General features: G+C 40.8%; 1 protein-coding gene across 1 annotated transcript in view; it reads right to left on the bottom strand.

The window, feature by feature from the left end:
• Positions 1-27,290, bottom strand: part of SYNPR (synaptoporin) — a 198,729-nt gene that overhangs the window by 53,104 nt on the left and 118,335 nt on the right. Inside the window, exon 3 of the mRNA XM_086939081.1 lies at positions 8,371-8,569. Within this exon, the coding sequence (XP_086795207.1) occupies positions 8,371-8,569 (199 nt within the window). The remainder of the gene's footprint in view (positions 1-8,370; positions 8,570-27,290) is intronic.

Raw genomic sequence — 27,290 nt, 5'->3', positions numbered from 1 at the left:
ACACAGCTCCAGCAATTCTCTTGGGGCCCTATGCTCACAATGCTGTATCAATCCTTACACCTGCTTCAAGCATGTGCAAGGTTTTGACACAGCATAAGCTCAAAAGTCACTGAATAAAATGTTATACATTTCACTCAGTCACTTTTAGGGGACCTTGCTGCACCCCCCTTCTGCACAAGAAAGCCTCTTCTGGCGCAGCGCTTTACAATGTAATACACCCTCCAGATGCGTCACATTGTTAATAGCACACACAATGGCACATCTTTTGCACCACCGTTGTGTCACAAAAGTGACGCAACAGCTGTGTAAAAGAGGCACAAGGGGATTGTAAATCCGCCCCTAACACATACAAATTCTCCAAGGCACTTTCACTAGCAGCGCAAATTGAAACATAGACTTGTAACATATTTATGTACATATGATACATTCAAGTGCTTCGGACATACTACAGTATACTATAGATAAATACCTTATAGATTTATGCTGTAGCAGTTCCTTATAGTTCTGCACTTTCGCATTCTCCATACACTAGTAACATATTCATTCATTCATTCCTTTATGAACTACACATTCATTCTGACAAACATTTACACACTGACATAGAAATATAGTTCTTTCTTTGACCAATGAAGGTAGTTCTAAAAAGAACTGTTTTTTTTGTTTTGTATTTTTTTTGTGTTTTCTCAACAAATTCCAAGCAGAACAAAAGAATGAAAAAAACAACTAATGTCGAGGACAGCAATGATCCTGCATCCTGCGTTTCATCAAGTCTATAGACTGCTCCCCATTACACAAAAGTTTATCGCAATAAATGCATAGAATTTTAACTTTAGCAAAGTCAGAATCAATATGTGGGTGTGGACTGCTTGCTGAAAATGCTGCTGCCACAGTTGATGTGCTTGGTGCAGAAGCAGGTGGGCTCTCGTGCAACCTCCGTCTTGCAGCTCGCGCAAAGTTCTTGGGGTGCAAGTTCGTCACGTGTCGCACCATATTTGCTGTGTCAAAGGAGTATTTTATACATGGATCACCCCTTGAAAGAGTTGTTTTGCAAATTTTACAGGTTACTTTTGGAGCATTAACCTTTTTTTGACCTTCTGGAAAAAGTGAAAAGCTTCCAAATTAGAGCTTCTTTCCTCTTCTTTGGACGTTCTTCAGGAATAAAATCTCCCTCTGAAGAACTGCTGGAAGATGACTCCATTGCTCTTATTATGGTGATCTTCCTTCTATTTCATAAGATTCTCAGAACAAATGCTTCTTCTTAGAAAGTCAAAGTCGAATAATTATTATGGGATGGAACTTTTAAGGAAGGGGAATAGAGGATGAGAATTTAGGAGTGGTCCAAATTAAAGGGATCAGAAAATGATCAGTCCAAGGAATGTCTGATACTACCCACCTTTAGATGTTTGCTGTTACTAAATACTGGGTCCAGGAGATGACCCTTCATGTGTGTTGAACCTAGGACCAGTTGCTCTAATTGAATGGCGGCTAAGCTGGCAGTCACTCCTGTGGCAGTAGTGTCTAGCATATTATCGAAATGAATGTTAAAATCTCCCAGTAATGTAAAGTTTGAGGGGGAAGTAACTAATTCTGCCACAACAGATGGAAGATCCGTTTGAATTTTTTTTATAGGACCAGGGGGACGATAAATAAGAATGCCAGAGAGGCTATTTTTGGGTGAAAATTCAATGACAAAGTTGAGACTTTCACAGTCCGCAATAGACTCCGTTAGGCAGCGACATACGTAGATGTCTTTATAAATGATCGCCAGCCCTCCGCCTTTGCCCTGCGGACGATCTAATCGGGCTATCTGATTGCCAGGAATAAGGGCTTGTACTACATCAAACTGGGAGTCTTGAGTGAGCCAATTTTCAGTTAAAAAAACTACATCCGGAGTATGTTCCTCCAACAACAAAGATATCTCTAAGCTATGTTTAGGAAGATATCTGCAGTTAAGGAGAAGCATGTGATAGTCCTTAGAGCCTAGATGGGTTGATGGATTAATTAGCTCAGACTTACAGTGAGGGCAGAAATGAGGAATCTCCAAAGGATGGAGGTGGTGATGGCAGCATGATGGTGTGGAGGGACATAGTTGGAGCAGGGAGTCCTTATTATATACTAGCCTCTGTTGCTGAAAACAACCAGGGGGGGTGGCCCCTGGTCCCGGTCGGGCGCGGACGGGCGCAGACGGGCTTGCCTTTTGCGCGCCGCCGGCGCACCCGCTGCGCCCGCCCGCTGCGCGGACGTAGAGACATATGGAATTTGTATGGTGCTGAGGAGGGTGGGAGGCGTCCTGCAGCTAGACTGCAAACCCCTTAGCCTTCTCAAGATGTAAGCCCTGTCTCTGTCCCTCAGCGCCAGCCCTTACTCGGCTGCGCGGGAATCGGTGTTGGTGGTTTTTAGCAAGCTCAACAATCTGTCCTTAGGATTCCCACAAGTAAGTAAGCTACTTGTGAGAGAAACGGCGCAATTAAAATTACGTTATTACACACAGTTAAAAAGATCGTAAGAGCAAGTAGAGCAGTAGAGCCCCCGGCTTCCGCCTCAGGGGTGAAACAGCACAATATGCCCTTCTGAATTCCCATAGTAGCCCAGGTTAACACCAGAACCTGGACTGCTATGGGAATTCACAACAGCATATTATCAAGCCCATTATCGCCGCTTTAGCAGCAGTTTCCTGCCGCTGAAACAGCGATAATTTTATCGCCGTTCTTGATAATATGCCCCGTAATGCTTCAGCTCATTTACTCACATTTACATAATTCTAAACTCTAATTTTCTTTTTTCTTTTGCAGATTACCAATCGGACTCCTTTTGGAATCCATTTCACAATTTGTTTATAACATTGTTTAAGTTATTTTTCCAGTTCTAATATAGTTATAATTGAGTGTCCTTTATATTTATTGTTTAACAGTTAATAAAAAAAACTACATACTTCTTTTATTTTGTGCTGGAGGGGTATGACGGCCCACAATAAAAATAATGTTGAAATACTATTGTAAGATATTCAAGACTAGGATTGAAAACTACTGAGTTCTAACTAACAGATATAATAAAAACAACAGTGAGAAACTACGAAAATGACGATGGACGGAGTACATAATCAACGTTTGGCGCCTCAGCACTACCTTTCAAATAAATATATAAAAAATATGACTATTAATACTGTACAAAAGTACAGCAGTGATTGACACACACGAACCGGGAAAAGAAAGCGACAGATTTACTAACTGATACAAAGAAAGATTTGCTTGTTGAACTTGAAGAAAAATAAAACGTGGGCTTCGAAACGACGCTGAGCATGCGAAGAGAGTACAACTGCTACACCAAAAAAAAAAAATGAAAGCTTTACATACTATCATGGAAATGAAGGAGCATATTATCAACAAAAGGCGATACATTATCGCCGCTTTTATCGACGGGAAACTGGGCTTGATAATAGGCCCTTATAACTTCCCATAGCAGCCCAGGTTCTGGTATCAACCTGGGCTCCTATGGTTATTCACAAGGGCATATTATCAAGCCCATTATCGCCGCTTTATCAGCAGTTTCCTGTCGATAAAAATGACAATAATGCATCGCCTTTTGTGGATAATGACTCATTGCTCTTTTTTTGACCAGTAAACTTAGGTCCAAATTATTAAAGACCGGTGTTACAATTATTGCTGTTTTATTGGCAAGAAACTGCTGATAAAACGGCAATAATGACCATGATAATACGGCCTTGTTATTTCCCATAGAAGCCCCTGTTAACACCAGAACATTGGCTTCTATGGCAATTAACAAGGACGTAATATCAAGCCCACCCTCCCAACATTAATAAAAAACCATAGGCCCTTGTAAATTCCCATAGCAGCCCAAGTTCTGATGTTAACCTAGGCTGCTATGGTTATTCACAAGGGCGTATTATCAAGCCCATTATCTCCGCTTTATCGTCAGTTTCCTGCCAATAAAAGCGATGATAATGTATCGCCTTTTGTTGATAATATGGCCCATTGCTCTTTTTTTTGACCAGTAAACCTAGGTGCATATTATCAAGGACCGGTGTTAAAATTATCGCCGTTTTATTGGCAGGAAACTGCCGATAAAACGACGATAATGAGCTTCATAATATGGCCTTGTTATTTCCCATAGAAGCCTATGTTAAGACCAGAACATAGGCTTCTATGGGAATTCACAAGGACTTATTATCAATCCCACCCTCCCAACATTAATAAAAAACTCCAGACAATGCAGGTACCCGGAGCTGGAAAGTCATTTTACATATCACTGCCCCAGAAATGTGGCGTTCCCCGCGACGTGTACGGGGAGAGAGAGAGAGAGAGAGAGCTCAAATCATATATTTTTTTTAAAAAGACCCGAGGGGTGCCACTCACCAAGACTGCGGGGAGTAGGACCGTAACCCCCCCCGCATACTTCAAAATAAAACCAGAGGAGTTCCTTTCCCCAGTGCTCGGGGCACCTTACAAGCCCCCATTATGCAGAGAAATTGGCCCCGTAATTTGCCCCCCCCCCCCAGGACCTAATGAATAAAACGGACGTCTAGTTTGTCTACTTTTTTTCACTTTTTCCATCGCGTACAAGTACTGCACGAGTACCCCGCCATTTTTTATTTTTTTTCCAATAAAAATTGAGTCTAAAGATCCATGTACCACCCCCTGACCAAGACTATAGACTCAGAATCTTTCTACCCTGCCCGTTTCCTTATTTCTCAACTTTGTTTTACTGTTTTCTTGTGACTCTCCTCTCCCGATAAACAACATGGCTGCCAACACTTCCTGGTTTGGAGTATTGACAGCCAAACAGTAGGCAGCTCCTGCTCGTAATTGTACGTATTTCCATACACCTATGCCGCGAATTTTCTTGAAAAAAAATAAAAATAAAAATTAGAGCCTAAACACCCATGTACGACCCCCAGAGCAAGCCTGGAGGGTCAGAATGTCTCTACCCTACCCCCTTCCCTTATTTCTCAACTTTGTTTTACTGTTTTCTTGTGACTCGGTTCAAGCGAGGCACAAGATGGCCACCAACACTTCCTGGTTTCGAGTGTTGACAGACAGTTCACAGCCAATCAGCATGCAGCTCCTGCTCGTAATTGTACGTATTTCCATACGCGTATGACCAGTAAACTTAGTTGCCTATTATCAAGGACCGGTGTTAAAATTATCGCCGTTTTATTGGCAGGAAACTGCCGATAAAACGGCGATAATGAGCTTCATAATATGGCCTTGTTATTTCCCATAGAAGCCTATGTTAAGACCAGAACATAGGCTTCTATGGGAATTTACAAGGACGTATTATCAAGCCCACCCTCCCAACATTAATAAAAAACTCCAGACAATGCAGGCACCCGGAGCTGGAAAGTCATTTTACATATCACTGCCCCAGAAATGTGGCGTTCCCCGCGACGTGTACAGGGAGAGAGAGAGAGAGAGAGAGCTCAAAACATATATTTTTTTTAAGAAGACCCGAGGGGTGCCACTCACCAAGACGGCGGGGAGTAGGACCGTAACCCCCCCGCATACTTAAAAAAAAAAACAGAGGAGTTCCTTTCCCCAGTGCTCGGGGCACCTTAAAAGCCCCCATTATGCAGAGAAATTGGCCCCGTAATTTGCCCCCCCAGGACCTAATGAATAAAACAGATGTCTACTTTGTGTACTTTTTTTCACTTTTCCCACCGCGTACAAGTACTGCACGAGTACCCCTCCATTTTTTATTTTTTTTTCAATAAAAATTGAGCCTAAAGATCCATGTACCACCCCCTGACCAAGACTATAGACTCAGAATCTTTCTATCCTGCCCCGTTTCCTTATTTCTCAACTTTGTTTTACTGTTTTCTTGTGACTCTCCTCTCCCGACAAACAACATGGCTGCCAACACTTCCTGGTTTGGAGTATTGACAGCCAAACAGTAGGCAGCTCCTGCTCGTAATTGTACGTATTTCCATACACCTATGCAGCGATTTTTCTTGAAAAAAAATAAAAATAAAAAATAGAGCCTAAACACTCATGTACGACCCCCAGAGCAAGCCTGGAGGGTCAGAATGTCTCTACCCTACCCCTTCCCTTATTTCTCAACTTTGTTTTACTGTTTTCTTGTGACTCGGTTCAAGCGAGGCACAATATGGCCACCTACACTTCCTGGTTTCGAGTGTTGACAGACAGTTCACAGCCAATCAGCATGCAGCTCCTGCTCGTAATTGTACGTATTTCCATACGCGTATGACCAGTAAACTTAGTTGCCTATTATCAAGGACCGGTGTTAAAATTATCACCGTTTTATTGGCAGGAAACTGCCGATAATATGGCAATAATGAGCCTCATAATACGGCCTTGTTATTTCCCATAGAAGCCCATGTTAAGACCAGAACATAGGCTTCTATTGGAATTTACAAGGACGTATTATCAAGCCCACCCTCCCAACATTAATAAAAAACTCCAGACAATGCAGGTACCCGGAGCTGGAAGGTAATTTTACATATCACTGCCCCAGAAATGTGGCGTTCCCCGCGACATGTAAGGGGAGAGAGAGAGAGAGCTCAAAACATATATATTTTTTAAAAAGACCCGAGAGATGCCGCTCACCGAGACTGCGGGGAGTAGAACCGTAACCCCCCCCCCCCACATACTTCGAAATAAAACGAGAGGAGTGCCGTTCCCCAGTGATCGGGGCACCTTACAAGCCCCCATTATGCAGAAAAATTGCCCCCATAATTTGGCCCCCTGGGACCTAATGAATAAAACAGACTTTTACTTTTTTTTCACCTTTTCCACCGCGTACAAGTACTGCACAAGTACCTCGCCATTTAAAAAAAAAAAAAAAAACACTTCCTGGTTTCGAGTGTTGACAGACAGTTCACAGCCAACCAGCATGCAGCTCGCGCTCGTAATTGAACAGATTTCAGTACGCGTACTGAACTCCGTCTCTAGATATCGCTATGATTTTACTTGCAATTTTCTCAGAAACTACTGAACAGATTTACACCATTTAACAAAAGGCTAAAGGTCCCTATGGAAAATGGCATGGGGAAAACACATTTTGGGACCCCCCTTTTTTCTCGGCCACTGCTTAAGGAATCACCGCCAAACTTTCAGGGAAGGAGCGGAGCCGAGCAGCCCATTTTCTTGGAGAAATTCGCGAAGATTCGTCCACTGGCGCCAAAGTTATTCCAAATAGAATGTTGAGGATTTCCTATGGAAACTGGGTCCTAACTATTCCTACCTACTGGCGACCTCCAGTAGGTAATTAAAGTGACATTATGGTTAGGTGAAAATGTAATTTAAAACATAACATTTTAAACTTAAATAGCCACTGCAATTTACTAGTTATAGTTTACTGAGATAACTAGAACTTGTGCCTCCACTATGCCCACAGTTGTCATCAATGATGTAATATGAGATGTTATCAGTGATGTCATCAATGATATCATTGAGGACGTCATAAGTGATGCAAACTGTGAGGTCATAAGCAGAGCATGGTGGAGGCACTGCTGTCGGGCTTCTGCATGAATAATCCAACACAAGCTGCCTTCAGCAGGCCTCCACACTGTTGCTAACAAGGCGCATAACCATTGTCAATTGTTATACAGTCACTAAAGGAAAATAGTTTGAAGTATCACTGGCACAGGAGACCCTAGTTACCACCAACAGTCTGCATGCCGGAAACCCTTTCCCGGAAAATGTTTAAGTGGAACCCAGCACCACTCCTGACTTTCCCTGAAAAGTTCCTAACAATATTCTAAAAAAGCGGGACCCTTTCGAACCACTATAAAATAAAAGAAAAAATCCAAATAAAAAAAATAGGCCTTGCACTATGGAAAAGGAGTATAACTTATAATGAGTGCACACAAAAAACAAGATGTATTGTGGGAGATTTCCACTTTAATAGGGATAGGATGTTTTTAGTATGGACAGAACATTAAAGATAGGCCGTTAGTTGTTATGTGTGTCTTCACCCAGGCGTGGCCTCAATTTGCAAACAGTAAGGAATGGGGAGAGGAATGTGGATGAGGAAGGTAATGATATGCCTCACTTTGAAGCACTGTCAGTTTAGGGTTTCTGGGGATTCATTAATTGGCGCTATAGAGCTGAATCTCTAGATGCTAAAAATAAACTAAGTACAGTTTATTTAGGGATGCCTTTGAAATAAGTTGATTAAAAGGCTAGGGATAATCCCAAAGGCTTTTCATACATCGTTCATACATCGTTCATGCTGGGCTCTTAATGTCACAATTCAGAAACTCATCACATGTACAATATTGTGTGCATTGTAACCATAGAGGAGAGTAACAAATGGTAAAGATGGGCCATATTATGGAAGAGCGAATTGTCCATGTATGTTAAATCACGAACTGTCATTGAATAAAATACTTACAATTAGAGGACCCCTGTTGTTTTCACGGTACTTGTTCTGGAAGAAAATATAAACCACAGTGGCGGCCAGAGAGTAGAGGAACGCAAAGACAGCAATGGTGACGAAGAACTCTGCAGATGAAGAGGAGTCTCCGATGAGGTAGAGGGTCTCTCGTCGCTTCCCTTCGCAGGTGGGGGCATTGAAGACCACCTGGTACAACCTGCATTCAAAAAGAAGTTCAGAATGAAAGCTTTATGAATTTAAAGCGATCACTGTCTTTGGAAATGCAATGCAGCATTTAAATGTTAAATATATTCGCCTTCATGGCAAAGGCATGATTAATATGCCCGATGGATCCAGGCTCAACTCATGCACAATGCAGCCTCATTAATCTTGCTCTGGAGACCAGAATAACCCACTGTTAATGCAGCAGCAGATATGATTTTAGTTTTTAATCTGAGAATGATGCACTGCCCAGTATTCAGATATGATCTTTGTCTGAAAGTTCTATGTTAAATATTATTCACAAACTGCATCACAGTGAAACACCTTCGTTTGAAAGTATCCCCCATCAATTAAAGTGGCATTTTAGATTTTATATGTATTTGTGATATGCTGCCCCATAGATTTGGACACAATGTATTCAAACAATTGTGTGGATGAAATGATTGGTCATTTAAAGCGTATAACGTCTCTACATAAATCACAAAGGAATAGACTGCATCAATATAGCACAGAATCTTTTAAAACAGGAGTTCACAGTAGCGTGTTCGAGTCTGTTTTTTTTATAAGAAAAAAAAACAAATTGTGCTTTGGTGCCTTGAATGAGGAGGGTGAAGGAGTGGATGGAAAAGATAAGGAAGAATGGAGTGGAAATTTTGTTTTGCCTCGTCCAACCAGCATCAGAAAGGATGGACGCAATAGCCCCCCGGTCTGCTAATCTAAAAGGGTAAAAAAAAGTAAACAGTTTGCTTTTTTCGAAGTAAAAAATAATCAGAGCTCTAAGTCATATGGTAGGGTGCAGGTTTTTATCCAGAGACCACGCTGTGTGCCCTGTGGCCACAGGGTACAACTGTACACTGTGCCCTCAGGAGTAAAGCATGTGTGGTAACATCCAGTGGGTTAAGATCGCTTGGTAAACACTGCATGCCATTTGACAACTGGCCCCTGTTGTAGACCTGTATGGTATTTGCAACTGTTCTGTTGAATTCTATGCCTCTTTTCAGATTGTCAATCTCATAAGGAGATTTGGGACTCTTTATATGATATTGTGGGACATTGCTGTACTGCTTAGTATTGTGTTTTGTACTTTCTGTTAGATATAATTCTCCTTATACTATACCTATATTTAATATTTGTGTTATTATTAAAGGAGAAGTGTACACTCAACTTTTGTGTGTTCATTTATGCTTATGGATAATTAGGTTTCACTATAATATGTTATATCCTGGTTCATCGTACACACCATTTCAGGAGTTAAGCCATAGGCTACTCCTCCACGTCTAATCAGAGTCAAATACACATAAGTGACCCCCACTTTCCAACACCGTATGTGTACTCTGACTGCTTACTATTAGCGACTCTGGACTTTTGCTCCTTTGGAGAGCCCTATAAAACACACTCCTGAAAATTCGGCCGATAAATGATATCACAATCAGCATGGAAAAAGGGATCAGGTTTCAGCAGTCTGGGCGTATCATATAACTCATAGCCACACCATGTGCTCAAACTCCAAAGGGACAGAACTACTTGTTTGCCCTTCTCTCTGTGTCCTTGGGAACTGGTAGAAGAGCATGAATTAAGATCATTCACTTTGGCAATATGAGGTTGGGATGGCCAAAGGCCATGCTTTTTAGGCTCAGAGAGAAATGGACAGGGCTCAGAGCCTAGGTGCTGTTTTGACCATGTGCCTAGAGCATCCTGGTTACAGTCAAAGGAAGTATTAAACAAGCCCTGATGGCAGGGTAATTGAAAACTTTGATTTCATTGGAGATATGTAATCAGTCATTTCAGTGATTATGCATGATATGAACCTGTGAAGTAAAAGGCAGTGCACTGTGAGAGGTATGCTGTTTAGTTCACTGTAACTGGTGAATTTCAGAAGTAGGTTGTGGATAATAATACTAACCTCGCTTCAAGTTACATTTTATGGGATTATACACATACAAATTACCACATGTATAATATGGACACTGCTGTTATGATTAAGGCCACTAGTTCCTAACGCAAAAGTACATCAGCTTAATTATCTAGGATTTTGGGAAAAATGGCATTGATATATAAACTTGAGTTTCTGATTCAAATTCTCATAAGAATATTTTGACAAGTTACAGATCAAACTCGATTGCCACTCAGTTAAAATTTCATGTATATTAGTCGAATGGGATTGAACTATAGTGGTGATCTAAGAGTAGCCTACCAAGTCCTACAGGAATATGTACTCTCAGATACAGCGCATACGTCTGAATAGAATCCAATCAATCTCAATGCTACGTTATAACATTTCTCATATAGGCCATTTTCACAATTTGAAAATTCGTTCAGCTGTTTTTGATGTGTTGAAGGGCATTGAAAGATTAACCTCTTGTGTGTTTAGTCTGTTCATTTATGAAAATCCATAAATCCAGATCAAATAGTACAAACAAAAGCCAAAATAAAACCCCATCAAACTCTAGTTCAACAATAGATTATATGTTCCTAACTGGCGCTTCATTATCTGTGAATCTGATATGGATCAGTGGATCTAAGAAATGTAACTGGTTTCCTGTGACTGAACGGGTTTGGTTGTGTGGCTTCTTGGGGATATCTTCTAGCAGAAACAATTGGAAGGATATAAAGAGCAAAAGGGGAATTCCCTATTTTCAGACAGAGGTTAACAGAAGAAAAGATCCTACCCTCAAAACGAATTCACTTGCACTACATAGTGTACATCCATGGACCCTCTGGAAGGTCACTGTGTTAATATACTCTGAGGCAGCAGGCCGAAGTCTATAGGAGAACTGTGACCTCACAATCAGTTAATAGACTTTCACTGTGCATTTAATATGTGCATACAGCATTTGATATACGAAAACCATAAATGTAGTGTTTTTGACATGCCAAAATATATTGCACTATAGAAGACAAAACAGAATTGGGATGAAAATGAATGGATTTTTTATCAATAGGTAGGGAGCCAAAGTTGAATGGCAGTTCCCATAGAAAGAAAGATATTATAAGCATTTTATTAAATGCATTTTTACATTGAGCTGATGGCTTATTCATGTCAATGTGTATGTATTTAAGGTTAATGTGACATTTGTTCATGTAAGAAGCAGGAGGAAGAGCACACGGTTGATTTGAAAGAAGGCATACATTAAGCTTATCAAAGTCAATACACTCTGTAAGCAGCTTCCTGAAAGAGAGAAGAATATGTTGAGGTTTTACACAGAGCTGATGTAATTTGAACACTGGGCTTTCATTATTTTGTCTTTCACTTAGAGGTCACTTGGTCAGAGGCCACAGAACTATGCTGTTGTCAAGAAACATTTAGCAGAGCAACTTGCTCATTAACTGTAAGGCCTTAAACTGAATGCCTGGTGCTGTTGAACGAAATAAATACTGATGTTGCCCTCTTGAAAGTGAAGTGCGTTTGTGGGATTATGATGTCTTAAAAAGGGTTGTGAGTTCATAAACGTGGTCTATATACTAGGGACACATTACAGAACCATTGACTGACAAGTAACCATGAATGGGCAAATGAAGGACCAAGGAGATTCCCATGGTCTTCGTACTACAGAGGAGGTGAGAGTGACTGTGTAGTCAGGTTAATGTCAGACTTTCCATTAAAAAGACAATTCTTGGTTTTCTAATTACAATGGTCTGGTTAAACAAATACGTTCATTCATTTTGAGTTGTTGTTAGATTGTTTTAAGCAAATCTGTCAAGCAGGGCCAAAAAAAGGGGTGTCCCAAAAGTGACATTTTACATTTTAACTCCCATTCAATTTTTGTTCCTCGATACTGAAAAAACTGCTGAATGGTATTTCAGCAAGCTTCATGTGTAAGTATAACTTTACTGGAAGAAGGGTCGTTGCTTAGTTTGATGTAAAGTTTTCTAGAAATAAGAATGTACAAATGTTCTATCTGGGCAGGCAGAGGTTACATTTTAGATATATCTGGACTGTGAATCTGCAGATCATACATTAATTCGCAAATGCATTTAGGATTTATTAATAAAGGCACACCATTGGATTAGGGAATGTCTTCTCCATTCATCCATTGTAGAACTATAAATCTGGATTTTGAATCGCTACTCTAATTGGCAGGCCTTTGCAGGAAATGTTGGTCATGGCTACAAGTAACCAATGTGGTGCATGGAGAACCGTGTTTGTGCCTACTCTGGCCCTGGTCCATGTGTGGGTGGGGTCCACAAAGAGACCTCCCGAAATTAAAATATTAAACAGGAGTTTAATTGTAGGAATTTTTAACTTCATTAATGAACTCTAGACCTTCTAGCACTTCCCTAACTATGGGTCGTACCTCACTCAACAAGACACCAAAATGATAGATGCTTAATAACTTTGATTCACTTTAATGACTTTGCAGCACAGTCGAGAAATAAAATCCAGTGGAAAGGAAAGGTTAGCAAATTGTTATGGTGCAGCAGTCTTTTGATCATTCATTTCCTTTTCATGACTTGGTCATTGCCAAATCTGCATGTCAGCCTATAGATATATTAACAGAAGTTTACAAACAGCTCTTTTATTCATATGTTTACAAACAGTGATGAAATATGAACATTTTGAAAATGTACGAACTTAGATTAGATATGCGAACACCCCTCTCAATATACTAAAAACACAGTGCCAAAATTCACTTCTCCAGAACACATACTCCACATGAGACACACACTCAACACTTCACATAATACACATAACTAACACACTTCATAATGTCCATTACATATAAACAATTCACAATACACATATCTAACACATAGGACAGTCACAATCTATGACACTCAAATACATACTGCATGTGAGGCACTCTCTCAACACACATACACTCCGCATATTATAAACAGTTCTACATACTCCTGAAAGATACACAGTCATGTCTTCTGGCACATGTACTCATAATCACAGACACACTCCCTGAGTCTGTATACAATCAAACTGATATACATGCCCAACACACTTGAGAGATACACACACTCTATGACACCTGCTCCACACACTCCACAAGATACACACACCCAAAACACACAGTCCATGATCTACAGCTGCCCTGCTCCTAACTTTACTCTCCTGACACTACACTCTTGAAAGATGCAGATTCCCGATTGCTGGCAAACACAGTAAAAAAACAAATATCTAACTCCATGTACACTCAGACTGATAGACATACTTAAAACTCATAATGGACAAAGACACACTATAATGCCCCAAACATAGCAACCACAAACACTCGTAAGCTGTATGCTTGTAGTTAGATTAATAACACACACACCTGGCTGAAATCTTAGTTCTATGTACATGCATCATAGAAAAACATATATCTGATTCGTTTTTCTTTGCATTGTATTTTGAATGAACATGTTTTTGAACACATCCACAAAATTCACATCACACACAATACACGAACGCAACTCACTTCTCTGATACACATTCCTCAAGATGCACAGTAATAAACACATTTAACACAAACGAAAGATAAATATAATCCATGGCAACTGATAAACAGAGCATGTGATACAGATAGAGATCATACACACACAATATACGCAATTTAGAGGTGTGTACAAACTATTGAAAGACACACACTGCTATTATCTAATACTGATATAGACACCTAACAAATCTGAGTGCTACACACACTCCAAAACACCCAGTACCACACTGCATACAATACACACATCCAGCACATACACAGTCCATGCGATCCCGATGTTCCACACCTGATCTCATACTCTGGACTCTCCACACACTTGAAAGACACAATCTTCAGATTGCTGACACACGAACACCTTATTCTGCGTGCACCCAGACTGATAGACATGCCTGACACATATGGTATGGTCTGTCCAAACACTTGTAGATGTTAGCTGAAGACAGAAATCTCAAATTTTAAATACAGAAATTACCCTAACTGTGTTTACCGTTAATCTTGAAATATACAATAGATCATGAAATATCAATAATAGAATTGACATAGGATTCGGTTATATTTTCTTATAATGAATCAAAAGCATAAGATTTTACTATTGATAACAAATAGTCACAATGTATTAATATTTTCTTTACTCCCACCAGGATGTGTGATATGACTAGGATTTACAAAATGAATAATTTAATGACATCTATGTAAAAAAACACATCAGGCAAGTGTGTTGGAATTACAATTCAACATCTGAATCCCATGGATATTATACAGATATATAGTTAAAGTTTGTCATTGCTTTGTAGGAGGATTAAAAACGTTACTTGGTGTTGGATAGCTAGCACTAGTGAGTACAATCATCAGAATTAGATATTTGGATGCCTGATTTCATTATTATTTCCAGAGGTGTATGCATGTTCTATTTATGATAATGGAATTGTATGTGATGATAGTTGTTTATGCCAGAATCTACCTTTCTTACAAATCAGTTACAATTAATTGTAATGGAAAGGCTGTACGTGTGTGTGTGTGTGTGTGTGTGTGTGTGTGTGTGTGTGTGTGTGTGTGTGTGGGTGTGTGTGTGTGTGTGTGTATGTGTAAAGTGGAATCAATCGTTATCAGGATAATGAGAGATCTGTGCAGTTGTTGATTTTTGCAAAGCATACATTAGACAACTACCATCTTTACAGTGTTACTAGAATGCCCTCAGATCTCAAACTGCTGCTATCACACAATGGAAGGCATTAATTAGCATGTTGCTGTCATTCACAAGATCATATGCAATAACTATGCAATAAAAAATGCTGCCTATACAATGTAAAATAACCTCCACAGTTGAAACGGAGTACTGCACAAATCCACTTTTCCAGCCATTGTGTGTCAAGAGGTTGATTTTAGTGTGTAATGATATAGCTTTTTGCACATGTATATTAGTCCAGTAAAATCCCTTTGACTCAGACAGAAAGGGTCCGATTAAGATACAGTTAGGAAAGCATTCCCACCTAATGCTCGATTACGATGGGCCCTAGGTGGGAATGCTCAAAATCGGATTGGGAATGCTTCAAAATCGGATTGGGAATGTGTCTTCCCAACCGAGGGCTCAATTATGATGCGGTTAAGAACATAGGTTCCTATTGAGGTCAATAGGAGTCCAACCAAATCGTATCTGGAAACATCCGGATGCATCGTACTCGGTCAGTGGGACTCTCCTGATCTGAGTGGGTAGGAAACCATTTCCAAACCGATTCGGTCGGGAAGATTTCCTAACCGCATTGTAATCGTCCCAAAGTGTTGTGTAGCGTGTTCAAGTCTTATTTGGACATGTGCCACTCTATAATGCAAAACAAAGACTTCTAAATCCAATGAACATATACCAACGTTAAGGACATGGACGTTGAATCAGCAAAAATGGTACCGAAAATTGAAGTGACATCACACCCACTTTGACACCAGTGACATCACAAGGAGGATTCCTTGCCCCAATTTAGACTCCTCAACAGATTCCAGTTTCCTACTGAACGCAAATAGTACAACTTACGAACAAGGGGCCCGATTCACAGAATGAATTTAAGACTCAATCCTAAACTTACTACTATTTTGATATTCACAGAATGCACTTACTACTTTTGGCATTCACAGAATGAACTTACTACTTTTGGTATTCACAGAAGTTAGGATTTTGTCTTAAGTTTGCCTTAAGTCTGTCTTGTTTGTCTTAAGACAAACTTAAGACAAAATCCTAACTTCTGTGAATACCAAAAGTAGTAAGTTCATTCTGTGAATGACAAAATAGTAGTAAGTTTAGGATTGAGTCTTAAATTCATTCTCTTTCCTTTCTCTTTCTTCCAAGGCTTTCATTACCCTCGGAGAGCAGGGGTCATAAAGGGTAGTGCCAACCAAGCTTGATGCAGCTGCAACAATAGCTAACCTTAATCAAAGATGAATGCAAAACTTTCATTTGCATTTTGCAAACACTTTTGAAGCGGACCTCCAAGCGCTTCAGAGCCTAATAAACCCTTTTAACTAAACGAGACATCACACTTCTTTTTTCAGAACATATTTAATAAAAAATAGACCAGCGTGGTTTCACGCTGGGTCTACTGAAAGAATGTTCTCAAGCGTACAAAATACACTTCTAAATCGAATGCCTCATATCAGTCACATTTATAAAATGCATGCAGATACTTCATTGAGAGATACTAAACATGTAAAGTGCAAAAGTAGTGTAATACATGAATAAATAAACGGGTGTGATATTTAGGAGAAAGCTGAAGAGAAAACGACAACAAGGACTATCTCAAGACAAAAACATATTTGTAGGATGAAGAATGTAAATTAGATGGAAAATCAGAAAAACAGCAGCAGTGTGAAATTGCATAATTATGAAGGTTTAAGCAAAAGAGCCTGCATTCCTGCTGTTCGCTCAGCAGTGCTCATGCCAGCCCGTTAGGGTCTGCAACTTTTGAAGATAGCTCTTATTAATTTTAAAATCCGTCCATGAATTATTTGTTAAAAAGCTTGCTTTTGCTTCTCAGTAAAGAGACGAAGAGTGTGAAGTATTTGAGGGCCTATTTTGCCCACTTGAGTGTTCCCCATAGACAGAACAAAATACATTGTTGGACCTGTGCATCAATTTAGCGCCAAGAGTCAATGGGCGCTATAAGGCTGCCGTCTTACATCACCATACTGAAGAACCGGTTGTGGTACTGCAGATGAGTTCTATTGCTATGGGTTTGCATTCTCAGTCTTCTTGCATTTAGACATTTGTCATGTAATCACTGGTGTAACTTCACCAAAATGCCAAGGAAAGGGAAAGTGTCATCAAGTTGTGTATGGCCCATAAAGACGTCACAGGGTTGACACCCGGAACCACGGATAGAAACTCAACAGCCACCTCTGTGCCTGAGGTAGTAGTGGAAGTCCAGGGAGGGGAAAGTAAACAGGACTTTTACAGGGACTTTTACCGGACAACTGGACCAGTAAGAGCAAGAATCAGTGTAAATAGAGAACAAGGCGGGCCATAGCTGCTAGGCATCCAGGGTGTTCATGTGTCCAATTCTCATGATAACCGTGTGCCAAGTGTCGTTTGTGTGATACTTGAGTTACACTTTAATGTGAGCTGACCAATGTAGCCATATCTGCATTAAGTGATTAATTTCAGAAACTGTTTCTCCCATTTCTGAACAGGAATACTCTATAAGGGGCCTTAAAATGAATGCAACTTTTCTGAATTGCCAACCAACGATATGCTTGTCAGGGCTTGGATTGAGTACAGATCTCTCCTGGTATAGTCCGACACAAGGAACAAGTGCATTGGCATGTCAGAGCTCATGGTACGATGACCTTCATCCTGTGGTCCACCGACAAGAGGAGTATGCTTCAGATGAAGCTGAGAGCCTTTCCTGATACACTTGTCAGAGCTTGGATGGAGTACAGACGCCTCTTTGCATAGTTAGACACAAGGAACAAGTGCATTGGCACGATCTGATGTGTCTCTGTCAAGCGTCCGATACAAAAAATGAGGACATGGGCTGCTTTGAGTAGAATGGGTAGACAGCCTAAAGCATGGCACCAAGGACGGACTGAAGATGACCTGATGCACAGTGTTTCATCTTCTCCATCACTATACTATCCCTAAGTTAAGAGAAATTCTCTGGTGTATTATCCTCCAGGTTAGCACATCCTCAAGGTATCGAAGCTGTCTCCATTTCCCACTTCTCCCTTTTGCATCCCCTTCCTCTTCTTGCACTCTGCCACAACCGTCTCTTGCTTCCTTTCCTAATCTCTTATTCTTCCCCTCTCAATTTACCGACCTTTGAGTCTTTGTCTCATGTAGGTCTTCTCCCTTTCGCATCTTTCTCACTCCCTCTTTTTCTCCGCTTCATGTCCCTTTTCTTCTCTTGTTCTCTCTTCCTCTCTCCTCTGCATCCTTTTTTTATTTCCCTCCTATTGCCTCTCCCTCGCTCTTACTCTTCACCCCACACATTGTTTATCTACCCCTTCATGTTTTGTCTCTCGTTCCCCCCAGAACTCGTTTTCTACTGCTTTTACATTGTTCCATTTGTTCAACCAAATACATCCCTGATGAATTCAAATAGTCTGGACAGAACGCAACACTGACAGTAAGAAACTACTTAGGGGGATTCAGACATACTCTTTGTCAAAACATGTTTTTTAAGGGTGCATTGAATTATGAATTACTAACAGGTCATAAAAGGTTTATAAGAATTGTGGTTATCAGAGTCCATGAACAACGTCCAATACAGCCTTCAAAAATTGTTCTAAGTAGTCCTCAAAGTGAAGATGACGCTAACAATTTTTAGAGGGATAGCTGCTAGATGTGTTTTTTTCTGATTGGCCCCACCAAATGTTGATGAATATGTTGTGGCTCCGTAGGCCAGCATCAAAGATGCTTTTTATCTATCAGTGCACATCAATTTGAAGCCAATCATTAGACAACAAATAAAACCGCCACAGAGAAAGGACACAATGGGGCTTATTTATGCGTCACTTTTGCGCTGCCAGTGTGTCACTTTTTGTGATGCACCAGCAGCGTAAACAATGCACCATATTGCGTCATATTTACAAAGTGGCCCATCTAGGTAGATGCATCACTTTGTGAACCCCTGCGCCACATTATACATGTGCCAGGTATAATGTATGCAGGGTGGGCGTTCTGACACAAGTAAGCCTCGTAGAAGTGATGCAGTGAAATCTATGAGATTTCGCTGCGTCACTTCAGGATGCAAATGGGTCAATATCTTACCCCTGCCTCACAGCAGGGGTAAGACTGACACAGGCACATTTGAAATGGGACTTGCCCATGTGAAAATGACTCATTGATGGAGTTGCGTCACTTTTGTGACACACTCCAGCAATGCGCCATTTTTGCGCCTACAGATACGTCAGAAATACTAATGTTTTTGTAACTCCTTGCGACATGATGCGTCATACTGTAAATATGACGCATCCAGCATGTCGCAAAGAGGGCGCAATGAAAAGTGACGCATCGCTGTTTTCACGCAGAGATGCATCACTTTTCATAAATGAGGTTCAGGATTTTCAGTTTTTCATGCACCAAGCCTTCCCCCCTTTAAATGGTTTGGTAATTGAAATTGAGGAAATAACCTCAATATTTTCAAAACATGCCTGACACTGACTTTTAACCTGTCCAAGGTCACATTACTACCTGGCTCTTCCAAGGCCACCAGAGAATTTATGTGGATTTGTAATAACTTGATTTAATTAAATTTCCTTCACAGTCTATATCCTTTAAGAATGTATTTTAACAATAATTTCAGTAGTTGATTAGTATGCCAGGCCCTTTGAAAAGTCCCTATCATACTGTTTCTGCCCCCTTAAAATGTGCACAAAATATATATCTTCAAACTTAAGATGGAAAGTTGAGGATGAAAGCCAATAAGTACATCTTTCTCAAATATGTATGTATTAATGAATCTCTTGCTTGTGGACAGGCAAAAGCATCTCACAGAAGCACCACATTTTGGAATTATGCTGCAAATTAGGATGGTCTGAGCATGAAAAACACATCAAACGCATATATAAATATTCAGGTTTGCTTTGGGAACAAGGTCATGAATCTCAAACAGAAAATACAGCTTTAAAATACATGCAGTCGCCATTCAGATGATATTCATCTAGATAATAACGATTGAGAAGCATCTCCATAGGAGACATGCCTCCAGTTGTGACCCAGGTAGGGAACTCTTTTTAAATCAGGAGGTGCAACAAAGGTGCTCGAGGTGGTCTGGAAACCTTTCAAATTTACATATCTAGGGCCATATGTATCATTGAAATTCGCATTCGCAAAGGCCGAAATTCGCAGAATTTCGGCCTTCGCGAATGGGAATTCGCAAAATGATATGTATGAAGGAAAATCCAATGCAAAATAAGGAATCGCAAAATTTCCGATTCCTTATTTTGCGATTGCATTTAAGGAATAGCAAATTTTGCGATTCCTTAAATGCAATGTAAGAAGGCAAAAAAAATTGCTAAATGGCTTTAAGGAATCGCAAATTACCACCAACTTCTACTTGGTGGTAAGTTGCGAATTCCTTGAAAAATGCAAATTTTTCCATTTTTCAAAGTGCCATGTGACGCACATACATGCCCTTAGGGCATGTATGTGCACCACATGTGCACCTATGCTTATTTCAGGGGTGCAACAGGGTGTCCTTTGGACACACCTGCACCCTTGAATTTATTCTCAATTTGCGATTAGCAAATTGCGAATTCGCAAATTGAGAAAAAATTCCCATTCCTTCCTATGGGCCTCCTGGCCCATAGAAATGAATGGGAAAGTATTCCTTAATTGCGAATTCGCAATTTGCGAATTCGCAATTAAGGAATATCAAGAAATCGCAAAAAAAATTGTTTTTCTTGATTCAGAATCGCAAATTGGTTCCTTGATACATATGGCCCTTAGTGCTTATTTTGAGCCCGTGGTTTGGATTGAGGCCCACCGGCACTTATTTTTTGATACCAACCAAGAAAGAGTAAATCACAAAAGGAGGATGAAGGGGTACTAGAAAGAACAGAAAAAACACTGATAAATGGAAAAAAGCTGAGATGAGCAAGAGCGTGCAATAGAGGGATAAGAGACTTGGGGCCAAATGTGCTAAGGTTCCTGCTTGCATGTCTTAAATAGCGATTATGTAGGAATTGCTTTTTAAGAAATGCAAAAGGATATGTGTAAAACTTGCTATTCCTACAGATTGAGAATCGCTATTAGGGAATCGCAAATAGGAAATGCCATTGCATTTCCACCTATGGGCAAAATAGGAATTGGTTTGTATTTCCTAAATTGCGATTTCCCAACAGGAAATCGCAATTTAAGAAATGCATAGCCAAGTGAGCTTCTGGGCTTAAGACCCCCTGAAGGCATCCCAAATTTCCTAGACAAATGGTTAAGGCAAGAAAATGCCCACTTTCTAAAAGTAAAAAAAGTAGTGGAATTTAGCTGCGCCCCAGCCCAGTCGCACAGCACTAGTGTTCAATATTATTCCAATTCAAAACGGTAATCTATTTTGCTTGATTTAATTCCGCTTTTATTCCATTTTTAGCAAGAACTGTTTCATTTGAGTCCAAATGTACAGTTGCATGCTTTTTCAAAGCTTCAAATGCTTTTGATGTGCCATCCGGGCCTCTTTCAAGAGCACGACGAAAACGCATAATTAGTCCTACATTGTATTTCGCTTTCCAACCCAATGCATTTCGGGCTTATTAAGCCCTTCTTCAGGGGTAACTGCAGATTAAAATTGAAAAAAAACATCTTTATTAGTTTGCCCTGCATCAATCACTAAAGCTACTTTGTACCTCCCTTATTCCTTAAAAATAATACTGAAACAAACCCCTTCCCTCTCTCTGTGTAACCCACCCACCCTATTTAATGAGCTCTACATCGCTCCCTTTTATGCCAAACACTTCTATGTGCACCCCCACTATCTCGTGATTCTTAGTCTATCCTGTGACACCACCTTCCCACATACTCCAATCTCACTTCCCAACACTGACCAATCCAACACCTCCATCCTCCAAACTTCCCCTGTTACCCCTTTTAGTCACACTCTATCCATTTCAATTCAACCACATTCATAACCTACTCTCCACGCTCACATCTCCCCTTCCAATTACCGATTTCTTCCTTCCTAAATTTCTCCAATCCTCTCTGCTTCAACTTAGCCATACTCATATCATTTTCCAACCCCCCCATTTTCCGATTCACCACCATAAAAGCGAATACGGGCCTCCCGCTCTCCGCTCAACATCCTCATTCTCACAAATGTCATCCCCCATATGTCTGCTCCGTTTAAATCAACCAACCACCAACGAAGCCACTTCCTTCACAATACAAACTACAATCGTACACGTTGTCTTGCATCAAATGGTTAATAACGCACTATGTATAATTTTGTGTTAAACTGTAATTTTTTGTTAAAAGGCATGTAAACAATTAGTAGTTATAGGTATCATTGTATTTATGGCAAACCAGTGGGTTATGGGAGTTGGAGTTTTAGCTGTTGTGATTTGAGTTTGGAGAGTAGGCAAAGTAGGCCAGGTGGTTTTTGTAGTTTGCATTGTGAAGGGAGTGGCTTCGTTGGTGGTTGGTTGATTTAAACGGAGCAGACATATGGGGGATGATATTTGTGAGAATGAGGATGTTGAGCGGAGAGCGGGAGGCCCGTTTTCGCAGGTATGGTGAAAAAATTGTAGGTGACCATGCAAAAAGAAGCACTTATCATTACTGGTTATTGACACCACAAAGGGTGAGTCAACTGATTTGCAAAGGTGGAACAGGTCTCCTGAGAATCCTTTCCCTTAAAGTATTGTGTTGTCAGCCCTTTAGGGAGAAGGGAGTCCAGGTAACCACCACCTGCTACCCCTGATACTTTCCCAAAAGGCAACCTTTCATTTTTTTAAAGCAGCATCAGTTTTGTTAAGGAGCATGGGCTGCTTTGAAAAGAGCTTTCCATTTGGTAACACAAACACAGGTATGGTGTATGCTGTCCCTAATAGGCCACCAACTTGTAGAGAATCACAGGGGGTCGCAAACTGCTATCCGCCTATTTATATAAATTAGGTTAATCATTCCGTGATCCCTTATGGATGGTGATTTTGCAACACGACCCATTAGAACATATGCCACTTCACAAAATCAGAGTGCAGTCGCCGAAGGTCATTCTGCCATTTGCAGCCACTTTTTGCCAACATACTCCTTGAACCTCTGGCCCGAAGTTCTCTTTGACAATGTTGAAAACTTGCAATTAACACTAATTGCATTTATCTTTTCAAAACATATATTAACAATGAGTGAGATGAATGTAGAGAGGTTCACACTGAGTATTCCAGCTCATGAATATCAAAACACATCGAAACTTGGGAGATTTATGTTCCGAGTAGCTTTGATTTGATTCGAATTTTTCCCACCAAGAGATGCTTTTATCTTTCATTTGAGCCACATTTTTCATGTCATGTTTGCTTTTTAAGTCACAGCTGTGTAGAAGGCTCTTCATACACATTACCATAAATAACACTGTAAATGAGTAGGCTCTTGCTATCCATGAGAATCAATCATAGGTAAGCTCTAATCTATTTTCTGTTGCAAGAATCAATCATAGGTAAACACAAATGTATTCTCTGTCGCGAATAAAGAAGTTATTGATGTAGTAATCCGGGACGTGACGTGTTTTGGGGTAAGTCTCTTTATGGCAAGCTTTGTCGAAAAACTGACACAATCCCCTGCTGCTCCTTTGGTCAATACATAAGGGACTAGTAGAAATCCCACTCTCCAGCTATCCATTTAAAAATTATAAAATTATTAATAATGTTCTTAAACTTCAAAGGCATTAAATATGGGAATGATTGTGTTCTCCACCTTTGGGACTGCGCACAACGATCAACAGCATTTTATCACATCTCATACTGATCACTGGTTCTCAAATAGATATCTTTATTATCGATGTCAAGCAATTTCTGCCATAATAATAAAAAGAACCACTGCTAACATGGCCGGTTAGAATCCAATAATCATATTATATTTTTTTCTTTATTTTTTTACACTTCATAAGGCAAAATAGATTTGAGTGCTGTAGACTAACTGGTACTATGGGGTATTAAATTCAGAAGCATTTTTCAAGATATTTGGTATTGGATTGTCTACTACTATCACATTGTGGTAATAATGGTATTAGGAGTATTAATATTAGCAAAATAATAATAATAGTAACAATAATAACAACAAAAACAACACCAGCAACAAAGGTACAGATATGCCAAAGTAAATAATAATTCTCTTCACAACAGCAATACACAAAGTATCTCAGGTAGTATGGACTACTTTAGCTGATGTGGACCAGCATTAAAAAAGAACAAATGTTTTGATCCGATAGTCATGAAAATATTGTTTTCTTTCTTTAAAAAATTAATGATTGATTTAGCAGATGTAGTAAAATTTCATTTCTAATGCTGCTACCGTTTGAATGCCCTCGTATTTCTACAGCCAAAAACGGAAGAAAGTGCACCAGAAAGTAACCCATGTTCTTTTTACGGTTAAGCCAAATCCCTTCTATGTTCTTAGAATTTCCAGTTAACACATTGATTGGAAATCATATGAATATTATGCTGCAAAACTACGAGTGTCAACTTCCACTTTTCAGTGGACTGAGTACTCCCAGAGAGACCCAAAAACCAAGGGGCAGATTTATGTTGGGAATGCGCCACGTTTGCGTCACGCAACAGCGGCGTAAACGTGGCACATCCCTACGAACCATTTACAACGTGACGCATCTAGGCAGATGCGTCACATTGTAAAGCCCAGCGCCACTTGTGGGCGTTCTGGCGCAGGGAGGGCGTTCCGGGGCAGGTGCTCCTCGCAAAAGTGGCTGAGTGATATCTATAAGATTTCACTCAGGCACTTTCAGGCCAATGCTGCATCAAAACCCTGCGCCTGCTTGAAGCAGGCGTAGGTCTTGACGCAGCATTGTAAAGATGGGGCACCCCGAGCCTTGCTGGAGCTGCGTTGCGCTTGCAACGCTACTCCAGCAATGCGCCCCCTTTACGGCACGCATCTGTGCCATTTTTGCCCCATGGTGCACCGCATTGTAAATGCGGCGCACATAGGTGGCGGAGCAGCGGCGCAAAATAACTGGGATGCGCCAGTTATCATAAATCTGCCCCCAGGTGTTAATTTCTCAGTTTTAGGATGATAGTAGAAGACTATTTAGAGTTTGGTAATAATACACCTGAGCACAAATATTGTTTGCCTTATAATAATGATTATCATAGTGAGACCTGCCCTCTATGCCAATTACGTCATGTCAAATGAATGGCCGTGTGTAACATAGGTAAAGAAACAACAGAGAGAGATAAAAAGTGTCAGTGGGAAAGTCGGAGAGTTTAAGGGTACAAGTCAGTAGGAAGGAAGCTGGTCCTGCCAGTGCAGCTATTGATGATGTTTGTGAATGATCAACTTACTACTGGGTCTGCCTCATTCTACCTGCCTCTCTTAACATCGGTGAAAAGATGCATTTTGAGTGGATAGGATTATCTATGCTGGGGTCTGGGGACAGCTGCAGTCACTATCAAACTTGGTCCTGCACGATCAAGTGATTTCTGTTGTCTGCCTGTTGGGCACTCAGAAAGAAGTTGGAAACTTGGCAAAGCTACCCTTGAACAAGCAGTGCAATATGGTACTGGTGGTTTGGTGTGACAGGATGAAAGTGACTTTTGCCTGAAGGTGTCAAGGGCTTGTAGCTCTAAGCTGCACAGACAGACTGAAAAGGATGTCCTATGACACACCGCTCATAACCGGCAGCTGCAATGTGCCTGCCTTCATTAATTTCTTCTCTCCTTGCAGCTCATGGCCATTCCCTGTTTAATGTATCCTGAATTTCCTATTCTTACTTTGCAATCTTATGCAGCTGTTTCTGATTTTGAAGGAGAGACTGTAGTTGTTTACCACAGAATTATCGTTATGCAAAAATGTTGACTCCAGAATACAGACTACCGCTACATCATCAAAGTAAGTATGAATAGATTTGCTACTCGTAAATACTCATCTATGTATCTTGAAGATTAGTATATCTCCACATCTATGCAGGCAGGCGAGGGGCGAGAGAGGCTTTGTTTTCAGCCTTGTCTAGGATTAGGCAATACTTACCAACAGCATCAATTCTGTGGTCGGAGGTAATACCACGGGCATTATGGGCTGGAGGGGCTCCGGTAAAGCCTATAACCAATCTGTAAATAAGCTGAACCATCTGATCAAAAGTATTTTAGAGGGCTCCACGAGGGGTTCAATTCGGCACAACTTGCTCCTCCCCAGGAATAGGGAGTTGTTCCATCCGGATGGGGTGCATCTGTCGACAAAATGGATGGAAATCTTTATACAGACTATACTGAGGGCTATCGTGGAAAATGGTCAACACCAGAGGGGGGAAGAGGGCGAGTTTGCCAGTGAGCTTCTCACCCTGTGGCAGAGTGCTGACAGTTAACAGCAAAGGGGCATGCACAGCAATGAAGGTGCAGCGACTGGATGGAAGCCAGGAGGGGGTAGGATCGAAGTGTGCAGAGGGTAGGCATTGATGGAGGACTAACATGCTGGTGGTCCTGGACTCTTCTTCCCTAACCCGCAACGTATGGACTGAGTAGAATCTTGTGGAGGCTGCCTGTTTTTAGGTACCCCAGTGGGCCGGTGAGCTATGCAGTGCCCTAGATTTCAAGTAATGCAACTGTTGGCTGTAGCATGTTGGGGCCTGCTGGCACAATGTGCTTAGCAGTGTGGGTCCTCGGGGTCGAGTCGGTGAAAATCAAGTTTAAGTGAATGGCCAAGTTAAAGTTCAAATGTAATGTTGTGCCTAATTTCCTCACTGTCTGCGGCTTGTGGATGTCGCCGTGAATAATGGTATATATCCAAGTAGAGTACTGTTACTCTCGTAGTGGTTGTGGTGAGTTATCTGGTTTGATGTGAATAAAAAGCCTATGCATTAAACACAACATAACTTGATTCTGAGAATTCTTGTGCCCGGCGGGGGCGAAAAGTGGTCAGAATTGGGGGGAGGAGCAAGTGTTTCATTGTGCTCGTACTATGCGTAGGCGCCCCTGGCGCCTAGGGGAGGGGTGCCCATGAGCCTCCACCAGGGGCTGGATGAGGTGTGGGATCCTTGGTGACATCACTGAGAGTACGTAAAGGAAACGGAAACCCAGTGGCTAGTTTTAAGACGAATTCCCAGGGATCTCGTCCTCTTTGTTCTCTTGGACCCCAGGGAAGCCGTAGGAGCGTCA

This window comes from Lissotriton vulgaris, chromosome 9 (assembly GCF_964263255.1).
Source record: "Lissotriton vulgaris chromosome 9, aLisVul1.2, whole genome shotgun sequence".
Classification (NCBI taxonomy): Eukaryota; Metazoa; Chordata; class Amphibia; order Caudata; family Salamandridae; genus Lissotriton; species Lissotriton vulgaris.
This window is presented reverse-complemented; position numbering and strand designations above follow the sequence as displayed.